General features: G+C 44.3%; 1 protein-coding gene across 1 annotated transcript in view; it reads right to left on the bottom strand.

The window, feature by feature from the left end:
- The window catches only part of cdh24b (cadherin 24, type 2b), a gene marked incomplete at both ends in the record, with an annotated part of 102408 nt that extends 87614 nt beyond the window's left edge, over positions 1 to 14794 (bottom strand). Inside the window, 4 exons of the mRNA XM_084056916.1 lie at positions 3022 to 3189; positions 9361 to 9480; positions 13755 to 14049; positions 14693 to 14794. Coding sequence (XP_083913042.1) covers positions 3022 to 3189; positions 9361 to 9480; positions 13755 to 14049; positions 14693 to 14794 — 685 coding nt within the window. The remainder of the gene's footprint in view (positions 1 to 3021; positions 3190 to 9360; positions 9481 to 13754; positions 14050 to 14692) is intronic.
- Positions 14795 to 17500: the final 2706 nt, after the last annotated feature.

Here is a 17500-nt window from a genome sequence, read left to right as displayed (position 1 = left end):
GCTGCAATCCGCTCAGGTCCCATAAAGTGGTTATAATGTACCTGGTTCAATCGGTTCAACGTAATCCTCTCCCCTTGGTAAAAGGAATAAACATTGTTGACCTTGGAAGACGACAGTGCTGGGTTTGAGGGGGTCTTTTTAAAAGCCTGGGTGTGTAATTGAGCGGAGTGCCGGGGTGGCTGCCTTTGATGCTGTCCAAGTCACGTGCATGCACATGCACAATTTGCACACACACACACACACACACACACACACACACACACACACACACACACACACACACACACACACACACACACACACACACGCAAGCAAATAGGAAAGTAGAACATTCACGAATGGACACAGTTAAACACACATTTGAGTTATCAAACATGCACACATAGGCACCGACACCGACACTGACCCCCAACCCCCCCCCCCCCCCTCTTCACACACACACACACACACACACACATGCAAGCAAATAGGAAAGTAGAACATTCACGAATGGACACAGTTAAACACACATTTGAGTTATCAAACATGCACACATAGGCACCGACACCGACACTGACCCCCAACCACCCCCCCCCCCCCTTCACACACACACACACACACACACACACACACACACATACACACGCACACACCCACGCAAATGCCCAAATACTAGATGCCAGACTGACAACCGCGGCTACAAGCAAAGCATGCATGCCGTATGTGATCACAGGCTTGCTTGTGCTTGCACTAACACACACACACACACACACACACACACACACACACACACACACACACACACACACACACACACACACACACACACACACACACACACACACACACACACACACACACACACACACACACACACACACACAAACACACACACACACACACACAGTCAGATGAGTCATCAGCGGGGGCGCTAATATCAGCCAGGCATTGTGATAGAATGAGTGCAGTTTGAGAGCAGCCGTTGGCATCATGATTGCCTTGGTCTCCCTCAGAGAGCAGAGATGTCTCCTAGAAGCCTTCCGGCCCTCATAAAACAAACCAGTCCAATGCAATCACTGTAACTGGTGGCCTCCACAATCACATAACAGGATAACAGGATAACATGCAGCATGTCAATGGTTCAGTGTTGGTATCGGATTGATCTGAGATTAGAGGTATCCTCGTCCCGCCAGCTATTGTACATTCTACCCACCTATAATATAAAATACTGAGAGTTCATTTAACTCTGAGAGTGTACAAATGCAACCAAATGGACCCATAAGCATAAGGTATACTTATTTACGGACACCAACACACAGGGAGTCATGCACCCTTTCTCTCATTCTATGTCTCAATCCCTCTCTCTCTTTCACCCCAACACAGTGGAGGCAGATGACCACCCCCACCCAGGGCCTGGTTCTGCTCGTTAAACAGGAGTTTTCCATTGCTGGCTCACAGGGGAAACATTGTGGTCTCTGATCGATCTATATGCAAAATGCCTTGAGACAACTTGTAATTATCTACTATAATAAAATGGAATTCGAATTGAACAAAATGCATACCTGTGAACTACAGTATAATGACTGTCTCTATGTCCGGCTAAAATGAAGACACTGACTCACTTTCATATAAAGACACGGTTAAACACATCATTTGACTTAATTGTAGCCACATTCATTTGGCTCAACACGCTTAATTTGACCCACATTTTGTGTCATGATAATTATGCGAAATGATGACTAGGCTAAAGGGGACTTAATTATTCAATTGATAGTTCAAACAGCTGTCGGCACAAACAACTGAGTGGAGGCCAATCCAAATCTAACCCTATGTAAAATTAATAGCCCGTCACTTTAGGTTTACCTGAAGAGGAAACAAAGCGGTGGATTTGTTACAAGCTGAGTGCACGTTGTGACTCTAACTGACGATAAGCATACGCTAACATAAAGGGAAAAGGTCTCACACCGGTGCGAGGTTACGGGTTGTTAAATGACCCACACGCTAGATTGAACATTATGCATTTTTTACAGCAATGGCCCACGCCTACTCTATAACTTACATTAAGAAGTTATATGGAAGGTGCAAATCTGTTGATTGTTCATTACTCGTGCAACAGACCGCTGAAATTCACACTCGCACAAGTCTGAGCGGGCACCTGGCCAGACGCAGCTCTGCGGCAGTCCTGTCTGCCTGCCCGCTCCTCCTCGCAATATGGCACTAGGCGGACCTGTGCCGTAGAACATTTGGCAGCACTCTGAGGACACATGGGACAATTGTGCCTCCCCTCAGCTCAAAGGGATGGCTGTGCTTTGTACACCCGCTCATGTTAATGTTCTCGGTCGAGTGGCATTTCCGAAAACGACTCTTAAATGCTTTTTTCCTCCCCAGCCACACAGTAAAATCCCCAGTGTTATTTTATCAGTTTGTAACTCAGAGTGCACAAATGAGTTAAATTAGACACTGAGGATTGTGCGGCAGTATGACCGACCGCTCACTTCAATGGACGGTCGGGAGTTCAGATAAACACGGCGGGAAGTTTTGAAACTGAAATTTGCGTTCTTTACCTGGGTTGACATCTGACCATGCGTCGACGCAGTAAACCCAAGCCATCTGGTACTCAAGTCATTGCTTGCAGCTATTTGCAAACAACATTTGACCCAGGTCTGGTGAGTTTATGCACAGTACTCTGTGTGTGTGTGTGTGTGTGTGTGTGTGTGTGTGTGTGTGTGTGTGTGTGTGTGTGTGTGTGTGTGTGTGTGTGTGTGTGTGTGTGTGTGTGTGTGTGTGTGTGTGGTGTGTGTGTGTGTGTGTGTGTGTGTGTGTGTGTGTGTGTGTGTGTGTGTGTAGTATACAGTACAGTACATAAAGGAACATATGTGTGCCTACACAGCTGTGTAATCAATGTCAAACATAATTTTCATTGTGTTCGCCTGTGCATCGTTGGAAGTAATACTGTACTTACACGGTGGAAGTGGTACTTATACATGAATGGCCGCATGCCAATTGTGTGCCGTCATGCTTTCATGTCTCTGCTTAACTCACTCTGGGTGAAGCGTGGTGGGTTGTCGTTGACGTCTGACAGCCTGACGGTCACCGTAGTGGTCCCGGAGAGACCCCCCAAATGCCCCCCCATGTCCTTGGCTTGCAGTACCACATGATACTCGTCCTGGGTCTCCCTGTCCATGTCAGGCACCGCCGTACGCAGGATACCTGTGGAGCACAGCACACAAACACAGAGATGGAAAGGAGCCCTACTTAAGAACTGTACTTAAGTACAATTTTGAGGTATCTGTACTTTACTTGAGTATTTCCAATTTCCAATACTTTTACTTCTACTTCTTCTAAAAGTACAAATATTGTACTTTTACTCCACTGCAATAATTTGAAAACTTTAGTTACTAGTTACTTTACAGATATGAAGTATGACATTATGAAACATACATTAACCACTTTAGCCCTATTTTATACCTAGGCTATTTGAAAATAGCCGATCTACAAGCTCACAACGCGTCGCATCGCGACACGTTGTGAGCTTGTAGATCTGCTATTTTCAAACATTTTAGTACTTTTACTTTTGGTACTTTAAGTACATTTCAATGCCAATATTTTTGTACTTTTACTTAAGTAAGTTTTGAATTCTGGACTTTTACTTGTAACGGAGTATTTCTATAATGCAGTATTGGTACTTTTACTTAAGTAAAACATTTGAGTACTTTTTACACCACTGCACACACCTATGATGCATAGTCTAAGTTGAGACAGGCTGTTGACTCACAATTTTCAAGCGCTTCCGCCAAAACAGTCACTGTACATCGGAAGTGCTGAAAATGCGAAGAGAATAAAGCGGCTGTCATGCTTCGCCTTCGCAGTGACGTAAATAAGTCCTACGGTAAATCAAATTAGTCAAAGCCTTTCTGTCTCGCTGATTAGCAGAAATGGAAATTCAAAAATATATTTTAAAGATATTGCAAAATGTATTTTTGTGAGCGGAAATGACAGACGACAGCTTTTAAAAGCCTGCAGTTACAGATTTTATGTATAGCAATCTAAGATTGTGGAAGAGTTGTCTGGTTTGAGAGATTACATGACACAGATGTGCATGCACAGACCACACACACACACCCACACACACACACACACACACACACACACACACACACACACACACACACACACACACACACGCGCGTAGGTATTAACAACTCGTGGGAAGATAGATGCACCCTTGCAGGAACACAGACATGCAAACAGATTGTCTGAACTCTCTCTCTCTCCATGGTGCATGCACACACAGAAACGCACAGCCTATACCCACGCACACACTTGGAATCAATCACTTCCTTCCATTTAAATGGCCTCATCCTGCTACATGTGATTGGTTGTTGCACATCAACCACTGGCTGTGCTCAACCAACAGCAGCCAAAACATTGGGGTGGCTACAGCTTGGCAGCTCAAGGAGAATCACATTCAACAAGGGTCACTCTGCATGCTAACACATACAGGGGAACACGTCGATGGTGCTGCTGAGTAGAATGCATTAGCAACTAAAAGGAATATATGAGTTATGCACAGTGGTGAAGTGTGCAATTTATTTGACTTAGACCTTTGGAGATGGAATAAGGGGGAAATTAAGTGATGTGAAAGAGAGAGAGCAAGAGAGAGTGGAGTAAGAAGAGGAGAGGAGACACATTCAGAATACTAAACCTGCACTAGAGATGCAGGCTGGGTGGTATTAGGCTTATACAGTATTCCCCGGATTAGCATTTCAAAAGGCATCCCACGACTCCCTTGACTCATTGCAGGGGGTCCCTCACAATCAGTTACAATGCGCTGCCTGACAATGCACTGGTGTACGAACACCGGTGCACCGCACACCTTGGACCGCTGACACGGGCAAAGTCACGTCTCATGTGGAAACTCGCACGAGAGAGAGAGAGAGAGGGACTATGACGAGACATTCTGGCATACTGCTCTAACCATCTAAATCATAAGCATCATGTCAGCTACACATCATGTTATCTATGATGACAGTAGTATCTATGATGTGCGTCAGAGGCACAGAGCTATTAAAAAGAAATATATTACCGTGTCCCAGTTCCATACTATAATAGGCTACGTATTAATTCTGAACGTGTTTTGAGTATGACGCACATTCACAGTGGAAAAACTATCAATACTGTACATTCAAATGCCCATACTGTACTGTATACTAATCACTGGATTATTTTTTTGTGTGATTTTCATGGACACTAGCGGGAGACATATTCACAGCTGGAAGCAGGTAATTAATCAACTCTCATCATTGAGAGCGTCAAATCTGCTATCTCTAAGAAGAAGGACAAAGCGAACAGCTAACAGAGAAAAAAAACTAAAAACGGATCAATAAAGAGCAGTATTTGCAGTTGTTTAAGGCATTGTTTCTCAAAGTGGGGTCCGGGGACCCCCAGGGTTCCTTGGGGGGAGTACCAGGGGGTCCCCAGCAAAAGTAGTTAATATAGCGTCACAATCATTTTAACCACTTTAACTATTATTTTATACTTTAGCTCTTCAAAAATAGCTCATAGCACGGCACTGAGTGCCGCGCTATGAGCTTGTAGATCTGATATTTTTGAAGAATCTTGAAAATCTGTGCAAAGCTTTGAATATATATTTATTTTTAAAGCTAACATTTTTAACTCAAATCTTTGCTTCTGGGGTTCCCTGGAACAATATTTTTGAGATGGGGGTCCGCGGCCAAATATATATAATTTTGGGGGTCCTTGACATGAAAAATTTTGAAAACCACTGGTTTAAGGCTACCGCATATAGCTCTGAAATTCCCAGGATGCTAGTTGGTAAGTAGATCTGGACTATAAAGATTAACATACTGGTTGAACTACTGGTTCTTACCGTGGGGACTGGGGACCTCCAGGGACCAGGAGGTCCTCAGCTAAATGGTTGATAGCCAGGACCCAAATGGTTGCATTTACTCAGTGTAGATTTGGGTCCCAGAGGGTAAAAATCGTATCAAATGGGGGTCCATGGCCTAATGCAGGGGTCTTCAACGTCTTTCAGGCTAAGGACCCCTTAGCTGAGAGAGAGATGAAGCAGGGACCCCCACTACATAATTTTATTGTATAAAATTGTGTTGCAGAGTCATCTTTTTTCATAGATTTCATAGCATAGCACTATCATCAGTTTATGTTGGATATTTCAGACAGTTAATCACTTAAACCCTCAATACTTGGTCTGCTCTTTTCTCCCTCTCTACAACAAACCTCTTTGCCAAAAATAGCCGATCTACAAGCTCCGCAGCGCGAGGCGTTGTGAGCTTGTAGATCTGCTATTTTCGGCTAATGTTCCCCTCAGAAAAGGGACGCGGTTCAACTGGGGGTTCCTTGAAATGAAAAGTGTTGGCATAGTATCAAGTGTATTGTATTACAGTATTATGCTATGGAGTCGGGGCACAGCAACGGTTTACCTCCCTCCTCCTACCAAAGTTTGGTTGGCATACAGAACCTCCGTCAGCTTCCAGCAAAGACAAAAACAAAAAACAAAAACAAAGACAGGCCCTTTGAGGGCTGTGTAATCTGTTTTTTTGTGTAATGGTTCACAAACCTTTGCTGACGCAACCGCCCCCCCCCCCCCGCCTCACCCCACCTCCAGTAGTTTGAAAGACTTGTCTTTCTTATTTTCTTCACCTCCCTCTCAAAAATAATAACGCGAGGCTGCCGCGGTGCTTTGTTAGATGTTGCACGGGGGCCTGGCAGCGTGAATACATTTGTGCCAACTCATACCGGCATTGGACCCGGTGAGGAAGGGAACCGGGGACACAAACAAACACACACATACACACACATGCGCGAGGAAAAGAGAAAAACACAAGCTCAGGGAGTGACAGAGGAGGGAGGCAGAGAGAAAGAGAGAGAGAGAGAGAGAGAGAGAGAGAGAGAGAGAGAGATGGTAAATGAAAGGAGAAGAGCAGAGCAGAAACCTTGTATCTCCATATTTTTTTCACCCCGTATATTAACTCTTTGCATGCTCGTAACTCGTAACTCGTCACATTCTGCCAAGGCGCAGCCTGCGCCACTGACGAAACCTGGCGAGTTTTGTGTTTTCGGTGGTTTACGATAGATGGCGCTGTTATCTACCCTATGAATGATGCTTTCACTGCCAGATGACGACAGACCCGGAACTTCCTGTTTATTTCCTGTGAGGAAATGGCTATATCTCTGTTCCTCTTGTTTTACGGCAAAAACAAGCGACATTCAAATGGCCACAGCTATGCAAAGGATTACTACGAGCGGACAATTTTTTCCCCCTAAACTACGAGACCCCCGTGCGTGTAATGAAGCGATCCCTGCAAGGACAGAATAGATCACAGATAATATTTTTTAAAGGTCAGTAAAGTCGCTCGTTTTCTCTGGCACTAGCGTCACACTACTACACTATTACTCTGGAAGTTAAAGAGTTAATGCCTTACTTTGTCGTACTACAGTAAAGCATCACACAAAAGTAGTACAGTTGGCGATCTGCAACCTCACAACACGTCACACGACGCAACACGTTGTGAGCTTGCCTTGTAGATCTGCTATCTAAGCAATTTTTGTGAAAGTGGTTAACACATTGACTGCCTAGATCGAGTTAACTCGATATTAGAATCCCATCGCTTGCGTGCCTACATCGAATTAACTCGATATTAGCTATTTTCATTGGTTTCATCTGTGATCGCGCGGGTCTGTTTACTTTTCATGATCACTTTCGTTTTCCGCCTACGTCACACTCACCCAAAGCCGGATGTAAAAAAAAAAATTCGTTTCCGGGTCACATCGTTTTTCTCCGGTCATTTTCGTCCAGAATAGAGAAAACCCCTTTTTTGGACACGCTATAAAATACAAAGGGAAAGCTCCCCTTTTATTTTCTTTGGTCCGGGTGACGATCAGGCATCGTCGTCGTGTATCACATCGTATCACAAGCCGATCAGAGATTGTCGAAGACAATCACATCCGGTTCATGTTGTTTTGACTGTTTGAGCCTGGAGGGAGGGGGGGGGGGAGTCAGCGAGTCATCGAGGGTGTCATTTTGCTGCGCTCTGCTGGTCGATCGTCGTATGTGTTCAAAACCATGGCCTGAGAAACTTAAATGTATTTAAATGCAGAAAATAGAGAAAACAAAAAAACACGCAAATCGCTGGCAGCCAAGGGGGTAAATTTGGAATTAACTCTGGCAGTCAATGTGTTAAAGGACGACTTCACCGATTTTCAACCTATCTTCATATAATTGGTCCTCACTAATACTCATGATAAAATGGTACCATTTCTTTCTACTCGGTCTGTGTCTCAGAGGAGGGCTGTGGACAGTTCAGAGTCCCGTCTACCAGTGACATCATCAATGGGGAATCCAAGCTAATAGAAACTGCAGGCTTTCTATTCCTGGAAAGTTGCAATGCAATAAAAGAAGCCATTGTTCTCGTGTTAATAAGAATCTAAATAAAAAATGTGAAATCTTGTTGGGAAAAAAAATCATGCCTAACGATGATGTCACTGGTAGACAGGTTTCTGGACTGTCCACAGCCCTCCTATGAGACACAGACCAAGTAGAAAAAAATGGTACCATTTTATCATGAGTATTAGTGAGGACCTATTATATGAAGATAGGTTGAAAATCGGTGAAGTCGTCCTTTAAGTGTGCCTTTGGATTTTTATAAATATGTAACCAACTGAAAGTATTAACACGAACGTGTGACTAAATAATAACTACATTGGATCCATTGGAACATTTCTTGCCATTTCCTGAAAAGTAACAGCTTTGGACATACAAGGTTTCTGCCCGACAGCAACACAGTGGTGAAGATGGATGACGAGCGTGACAAGAGAATGAGCGACTCGCACCGGGAGAAAGAGTGTTTGCGTGTATGTGATCGCGGCGCACACAAACACATACGCACGCATATACACCCGCGCAAGGTGTGCATGCGTGAGTGAGTGCGTGCGTGTGTGTGTGCGCGTGCATGCATGTGTCTGTGTATGGGTAGTAAGAGAGATAGAGGTTTAGTTGTGTATGCATCCCAATGCTCCTCCTGCTCTCTGCTGTTTATCTCTCTGTTTGATTTTGTGTTTGTGTAGTGTTTGTGTACGTGTGTGTGTGTGTGTGTGTGTGTGTGTGTGTGTGTGTGTGTGTGTGTGTGTGTGTGTGTGTGTGTGTGTGTGTGTGTGTGTGTGTGTGTGTGTGTGTGTGCGTGCGTGCGTGCGTGCATGCACAAAGTATTTGCACTTGTACATCTGTGCCTGTTTGAATTTCACCGCAAAGTGTGTGGCATGTATGCTAAATGGGAGTCACACAGGACCCCACACACCCACACACACACACACACACACACAAGCTCTCTCTCTCTCCCTCACCTGTCTGGGGATCAACAGAGAAGTACTGCTGGCCCTGTGTCAGTGTGTACACTAGCCTGGCACTGTTCCCATAGGTCGGGTCGTCAGCATCTGTCGCTGTCACCTGGATTATAGAGGTACCTAGAGGAGAGGAGAGGAGAGGAGAGGAGAGGGAAAAGGGGGAGAATAAGGGGTGGGAGGGAAGGGGAAGGAAGGAAGAGAGAAAGGGAAAATGACAAACAGACATGGAACAAGAAAGACACGGTTAAATATCAACAGTGCTGCCCACTGCTCACAACTCTATCTATCGCCCTTGCTCTCTCTCTCTCTCTCTCTCTCTCTCTCTCTCTCTCTCTCTCTCTCTCTCTCTCTCTCTCTCTCTCTCTCTCTCTCTCTCTCTCTCTCTCTCTCTCTCTCTCTCTCTCTCTCTCTCTCTCTCTCTCTCTCTCTCTCTCTCTCTCTCTCTCTCTCTCTCTCTGCCTCCCTCCCTCCCACATGCCCCCTGCCTCTCAATCTCTTTCGGCTGCAGTGTGACAAATACTTTATTCACTTCCCCCCCTTCTCCCCTGCAGCTCACCTTTCCCTCTCTCTCCTTTCCCTCTCTCTCTCTCTCTCTCTCTCTCTCTCTCTCTTTCTTGTTCTCTCTCTCTCTTGCCCGACTCCCTCCCTCTGTCTCACTTCATTTCTCTTCATCTCCGTCTCCAATTCCCTTTTGCTCCCCCTCTCAATCTCGCCGTCTGTCTGTGCGAACCCCCAGCCTACCCTTCACCTCCTCCTCCCCAACCCCTCCGCCCCCCCAACCAAAACCACACTCTATTCCTCATTTGTCTCCCTCGCTCTCCCCTTGGCTCACTCCTAAGTCCTTAAATCGCACCCTTTTCCTGACAGATGCTGTATTTCATTTCTATTACCTTTTTCCCACTGAATAAAACAGGGTAACATTGAAAATGTAGGCAAAAAAAGCTGAAGCATACGTATGTCTATACGGTTTAGAGAGAGAACTACGATTCCCGGCGGGCCGTGCGCCTGACAAGCTCTCAGGGAAGAGGGGATTTGTGGGAGCAGCTGTTGCTGCTTTCTGACATCAAAGACGTGACAGTGTCACCGCGAGAGAGTGACGGAGGGAGGGCGAGAGAGCCGATAGCACAGAGGGAGGGCAAGCGAAAGAAAGGAAGAAGGGTTGTCATTAGAGATCCATCACAGGTAGTTAGGAATCAGAGGGCAAAATAGCAGCGAGAGGGAGAGAGAGAGATTTTGGCATTCAACATTTTTGTTTTGTTTTTTTGCTTATAGCCAATTATTCCCACACCTTTCTTCTCCCAATTTAGTTATCATGCCAATTAATCCTCCCCACACATATCTGTTGCCACTGCTGGTGTACCCTACTGGCTAACTTTCTTGTGAGGAACCCCCACCTGGAGGACGTAGAGCCTGACAGGCGCCGCCCCAGCCCAAAGGGGTCCCTATAGCGCAGCGATTACTACCCCCTGCCGGGCTGCTCTCCCCTGAACACGGCCAATTGGGCTCATATAGACGCTCGGCAAGCCGAGTGCACCGAGATGGAAACAAGCCCTTAGACCCTAGAAGAAGAAAAAAAAACGTTTGGGTCATGAATTTTTCATTCATGCTCAGTTTTGATTTTCGGTAAACATTCTTTTGGTATAATATGTCAGAACATACTCCTGCATATTACTGGACTGAGTGGATTAAGACAGACTAACAAGCGCTTGCCACAGCATGGTTTGAAATATTTATTTTGTTTCTTCGTTGAGGGTCCAGAAGGAGGAGGAGGAGGAAGAGAAAGAGGATAAGGTCAGTGCAGAACAACTACAAGCTCTCCTTTTTAGTGTTGACAGCTTCAAAGGTATGAACAAGGTGGAGGAAAAGAGAATAGAAAGTGTGGGTGACAGAAACATCTTCTTGGTTGCAGCAAGAAGACAAACAATTATTAGAAAAAAAATGAAACTGTTTCAATTTTGTTGAAATGTTCTTTCTTGTGAAATTAGTCTAGACTGTGTTAAGAAGAGAAAAACAAACGTACAGAAAAAAACAAAAACAAATGGAGTGACAGGTATAATTTTGCGATCGCAGCTGGTGAGAAGAATGATTGACTTGACATATCAAAAGCGTTGTGACTGTGTGGGTTGATGCAACAAGTGGGAGGCTGCAAGGGCAAACTCATTGATATGCAACTTGCCACGGATACTTAAAACTCAGTCACCATTTGCTCTGATAACACATTGGCGGTGATACGCAGTCATCTGGAACGCAACTGAATTCATACCACACTGACTGCCTGTATGAGGCATTCACAGTTCACACCCTAAGCCAAGAGAGAAATGAATTAGAATCCAGATGGTTTTATTCGACTGCATATACAGGCACTGTTTTATTTTTTACTTTTTTTATAAATCCTACTTCACCTTCTCTAAATGGAGATTCGCATGTTTACACACAAATGAGTGAGATGAATTCAAGGCCATTTGTAGGAACAGGAGACCCAATTTCCACTTGTTGGCGGTGGGGGATCAGTTTCAAAACACCCCACACCCTCAGCACAGACACATGGGAAGTGCCAGACCTGGTATATTTCTCGCTGTATACGGAGGTTCTTTGATAGGATTCTCACAGAGGAGACGGTATCTCTGCTCCGTGGCGGCTGACGAAAACGCACCCTGGTAAATATTGAATTGTCAAGTAAATATTGGATCCGCGATTGACTGAACAACTCAATCTGGGGACTTGGGATGCTTTGAGAAGCACGCACTCATATCAGCCACTGAGAAGATTACTAAATAGGTACTTGTTTCGGTCGTCCGTCTCCTTTAGAATGAAACACAACGGAACCCTGAGAGGGACCTTGAAGGTAGAAAAACTAAATAATATGACAGACAGGTTGAAGGGCCTGCTGGCCATATCTGAGAGCGTTTTCTGCAAACTACCCCATTTACAGGAGTGAAATATTTAAAATAAACGGCATCACCTGTCATTTCAAACTGTATTTTTCGCCCTTAAAAGCAATTTTCCCAGCATCTTAGCAGAAAAAGTGCCCTTAAAATAGAGCAAATTTATGGAGAGGCAGAGAGGGATTTAAGTGGAGATAAGAGCACATTTACATCATACAAATTGATCGCCACAGGCAACCTTGCAGTCAGGCTCTGAATCAGACTCTAACACTTAACTGCAACATGACTAAGATTATGACACTTAACATCAAGTTTTGAGATGCATTTGATACTAAACCCAAAAAAGTAAGCCAAAAGGGAAAAGAAAAACGTTTGTCAGTGTATTTATGTTACTGTTTAAAGTGTGGATTGAAGTTACCTGAAACCTGAAGACCCTGTGTGTTGAGGAGTTTTACCACTTCCTCAAACCCATTTTCGTTTTTGTTTGACACAGGATAAAATGACTACATAAAAACAAATCATTCAATTTAGAAGTCAATCCATGTTAATCCTTGTCATGTCAGTCACCACAATGGCTAAGCACTGACATTTTTTGTTTATGTTGACATTTTGATATAAAACCAAAAAAACAAATACCACCAGCTCTATGAAAGCTCTCCTTGTGTCTATATCAGATCCACCATTTACTCTCTATGTTTTAGATCACTGGTTCCCAACTCTGGTCCTGTCCTAGTAAGATGTTAACCCGGTACCTCTGGATGTAATAAGGACTAGTTAGGCCTGGAACCCCAGGTGAATTCAATTACGTAACTGAACGGTCCTATTTTCCAGTAATCATGTGTACATAAAATAGTTGAAGTTAATGTGTGTTTTTATACTTCTCTCTTATATTAATGTGTTCATTTAATTGATATATGAGTAGTCATTTCTATGCAGGACTGGAGGTGAGAAACACTCTGATACTAAGAGGCATATTGTGACTGCAGGCCTCTGACTGAGTTATGTGTTGTCATTCCACAGAGGGACAACACGTCTGTATCTTCTCCTGTTTCTCTCTCCTCCCCAGGTCCCCTGTGGGTGCAAAGCTAGCCAGAATACTCTGTATAGCTCTGCACCAATCAGAGGTGCTCATTCCAGTGGTCTGGCAAAAATACTTTTGTATGGATTACTTTTTGTACTTATTACTTTAGGTACTTTCTAAGTACTGCCCTGCCAGCCCACATGTTTTGTTGTAATAAAAGCTTGTGTGAGTCGGTGTGCTCGCCAGTATGTGATTAGACTACTGTCAGCGCATCTCCTTGTCGGCAAGTCAAAAACTGAGATCTCAAAGTTGTCCGCGTGTGTTTATTTGTATTGTGATCTGAGCCTAAGGTGTATGTAAAATGATAAGAACCTATCAGTAACTACCTGACTGGATAGTTCACCAGCAGTATCGTATGTCTCGGAGACCCCAGTGTTGGGAATAACCACTGTTTTAAAAAACATCGGGCTATATTTTTTATACTGTACCTATGTTTGCCATCTCGGGCACGGTGGCACTGTAGGGCCCCTCGTCGAAGAGAGGCGGGTTGTCATTGATGTCCTGCACACGAATGATGAACTGGGATGAGGGCTCCAGGGGACGCTCCGTCTGCCGGTCGGTGGCCGTGGCGATGAGACGGTACTCATCTTTCTCTTCGCGGTCCAGCGGTTTAGTGACGTGTATGTTGCCCGTCTTCTCGTCAATCACGAACACGGAGCCTGCCCCCTCGCCGCGCAGCACGTACTTGGTACGTCCATCATTCCTGTCCATGTCAGTGTGGAGCTAGGAGAGGAGAGGAGAGGAGAGGAGAGGAGAGGAGAGGAGAGGAAAATTACGTTTTGTTTTTGGAACAAATACAGTAAGTGAAGACAAAACAATGATCCACATCTTGCTTCAATGATGCAATTGAATTTCAACAGGAACAGGCATCAAATGGTGGCATGTTTGTGTCTTTCTGCTTTGTCTGCATATTATTCCTCTCATCCTTTGTGCTTAGTTTGTGTCTTTTATCTCTCAAGCCATACAAGGTTGCAGCTGAACTAAGATCCCCCTAATCTCAGCGATATCCCAAACACAAGCTCCCCATGTGCACTCTGAAAGCTACTACACTCAAACACCCCCCCACCCATTCGTCAACCAAGACCGGGAGCTCGCTCCACCGTGCAAAGTGGTGCCCCAGCAATCTAATGAAAGCAGACCATAATGAACAATGGGCTAATCAATTATTCTCTAACTAATAGGCGCATGTGAGGGCTGTGGGTGGGAGTCGTTGAGGCGGTGGTATATACGTGGCAGCGGGACGTGCCATATCGATCGTGCCGCGGCACTGAGCTTATTGGATCATAGCTGGCAGGACGGCGAGGCAACGCTGGAGTGGCTGGCATCCTCTCATGCAGGGAGAGGTAATAGCAACCCCCCACCCTACCCTCATCCCGCCCTTGCTGTCCTCTAGTCGTCGACGAGAGCAACCTGCCAGCGGGATGCGGCCGGCACATGAACATTCGATCTCATTTCCCGCCGCATGCATGTGGACCGAATAGCAACACCGTGACCAGAAAAGAAATAAAATAAACCACAAAGACCCTAAGAAAGTGTGACATTGCGACTTTAAAAAGAAAGAAAAGGCATAGTGCTCCGGGGAATGGGATGTGGGGGGGTGGGGGTGCTTGGGGAAGCATTGTTGCATGGCAACAGCTAAGCACATTTGCTAAATGAAATGAGAACGGATACATTGAATCGAAATATTCATTACATTGCATGATAGCCATTTCTCACAGAAGGGGGAAATAGCCTGGATATGCACTCTCCCGGGGGGTAAACGATAATCATGGATGTTGACAAGGTTGTTTATGGCTAAAAAAAAGTAATCATAAGTCCACACTGCCTATGGAGTTGGAAACTAAAATGACTTAGAAGGCAGTCTGAAAACCTATTATAACACTTACTCCTTCAAAGATGTCATTATTTAAGTGACTGACTGATACAGATTCCCAATGCAAATTGTAAGCATAAAGCACTCAGGAGTGTGTAAATAGACCTGAGTCACTAACTGGTGGCTTTGTTATGCAATACACTACAGTATATGTGACCAAAGGGTTTTGACACCTCCTTTAATGAGCTGTGCCTGGAAATTGCTTTAGCCTGCTAATGACAAAATGAAGTCCAAAACATTAGCGTTGGGAGTTGTTGAAGTAACCAGGCATTAAGGTCACAAAGCCTTTGTGTCATAAAATGTAAAATGTTAGCAGACCATAGCGCAGAAACTCTATTTAAAGGGCAAGAGCACTTTGGTAGAGGTTTGGGTTATGTATTTACCTTGCCATGGTGTAACTCCAAAGGTGGACAAGAAATAAAAAAATAATTGCTCCATTGATTAGAAATTGATCATTCAAAATATGCTCCTCACTGACTTACATTGTACGGTAAAACAGCTCTCAAATCCGGATCCGCGGATCCAGTCCGGGTTTTCTTCTTAATAAAAATTGCAGAATCACACTTTCATTAAAGAAACAAACAGTGCTGGGTTTGGTGATGTTCTATATTGTCTGAATCAACTTTGTTTGCGTTCGTTTATGTGCTAAAATAGTGACTTTGAGAGCTGTTTAACCGTACAATGTAAGTCAATGAGGAGCATATTTTAAATTATCAATTTCTAATCAATGGAGCAATTGAGTTACATCATGGCAAGGTAACTAACTACACAACCCAAACCTCTACCAAAATGCTCTTGCCCTTTAAGAACAAAGCCCAAGTACGTGAATGAGCCTGCTACAAATGTCACAGTCATTATGGCACGTTGGTACAAGGCTATCATGTCTCTGTCGTGGTGGCCCTGCTACCTAAGATCGACTTCAAGACAAATATTTAAATCTTTTATTTTGACCTGGCTTGTGCCAGTGCTTATCCACCATATTAGATGGTGATTGGCCAACACATGGGTGGTCAGGGGACACCAGGGGAGCCGAGTTCCACACTCTAAAGTTCTTAATGAAGGGCCATTAATGACCCAAAGTCTTAACGGTCCTGCGGCTTAACGAGGGGACTTAACGAGCCTCTAAATGAAGCCTGGCCATCATTACCACAACGTGGCAGCTATGATGAAAGTAAAGCTCAGAGCCACAGCAGGAGGACCCCCACCCAATGAGACCACATCCGTTTAAGTTTGACCCCTCAACCTTATCTGGCCCTGAGCACCATAAAGACTGAGAGTATAATAATGAACCCCTATTTTAATTCAGGTTCAGGCAACCGTTATTGGACTGATGCCAAAGAAAAGGATGGCGGAAATACACCCAAGCAATATTAGGACGCGGCAGCCGGCAGGCCATATAGCCATATTTCACATCAGTTTCATTTGACTAATATGACATCTCATAACTCCTGCATTTCATAACTCTCTGATATAGCATCCAATATATCAACAGCCCAAACAATATTAAACCACTGGCCACAAAAGCAAAATTTACCCAGACATCACCTCTCCAGTGAGAGTGATTTGAGTCAGATAAGCTGCCATTTCCTTCTTTGCCCGTCGCTCGCTGTGTATGCGACTCCCAGCCTCTACAGACCTTTAAATCTCTTCAATTACTTATATTATCATAAGGTAATATGCTTATACTCATATACTCAATTTCACATTTTTGCAATAACCATAAATCATAAAGCACCGGAAAAAGCACTCTGTGCCAACCTCTAAATCACTTAAATAACTTATACCCCCGTATACTCAATTTCACATTTCTGCCGCACATTAAATCATGAAAACACCAGGAAAAAAATGTGCAGGCTGGGATGTTTTTTTTTTACAACTGCGCATTAGACTAATGAATATTTTCCCCACAACTGAGTTTGTGTGTGCATGTGTGTATGTATGTTTGCATGTGTGGACATATGAGGCTGTTATGGAAGATAATTTACAGTAACACAGGGAAATGTAACGTTGGATGTTGATGTCAAATGGGGTAGAAGCAATACACAGAAGCCATGCTATCCAGCGCAGCACACCACCGAGAACAGCGATTGGCTTTACGGCTTATGACAAAAATAGCATATTTTCAAGCTCACAATGAGACCATCGATTGGCTTAAGCAGAAAATAGCAAGACCTACAAGCTCGCAACAAGTTGTAAGCTTTAGATCGGCTGTTTTCAACATGTCACACCATCGTACGCTGAAGTATAAACGAGACTTTAAAGGTTCAATTCCCCCCGACACACCGGGGGTGCGCCATCAAA

This window comes from Gymnoscopelus microlampas (genome assembly GCF_963454915.1).
Source record: "Gymnoscopelus microlampas genome assembly, chromosome: 5".
Taxonomy (NCBI): domain Eukaryota; kingdom Metazoa; phylum Chordata; class Actinopteri; order Myctophiformes; family Myctophidae; genus Gymnoscopelus; species Gymnoscopelus microlampas.
This window is presented reverse-complemented; position numbering and strand designations above follow the sequence as displayed.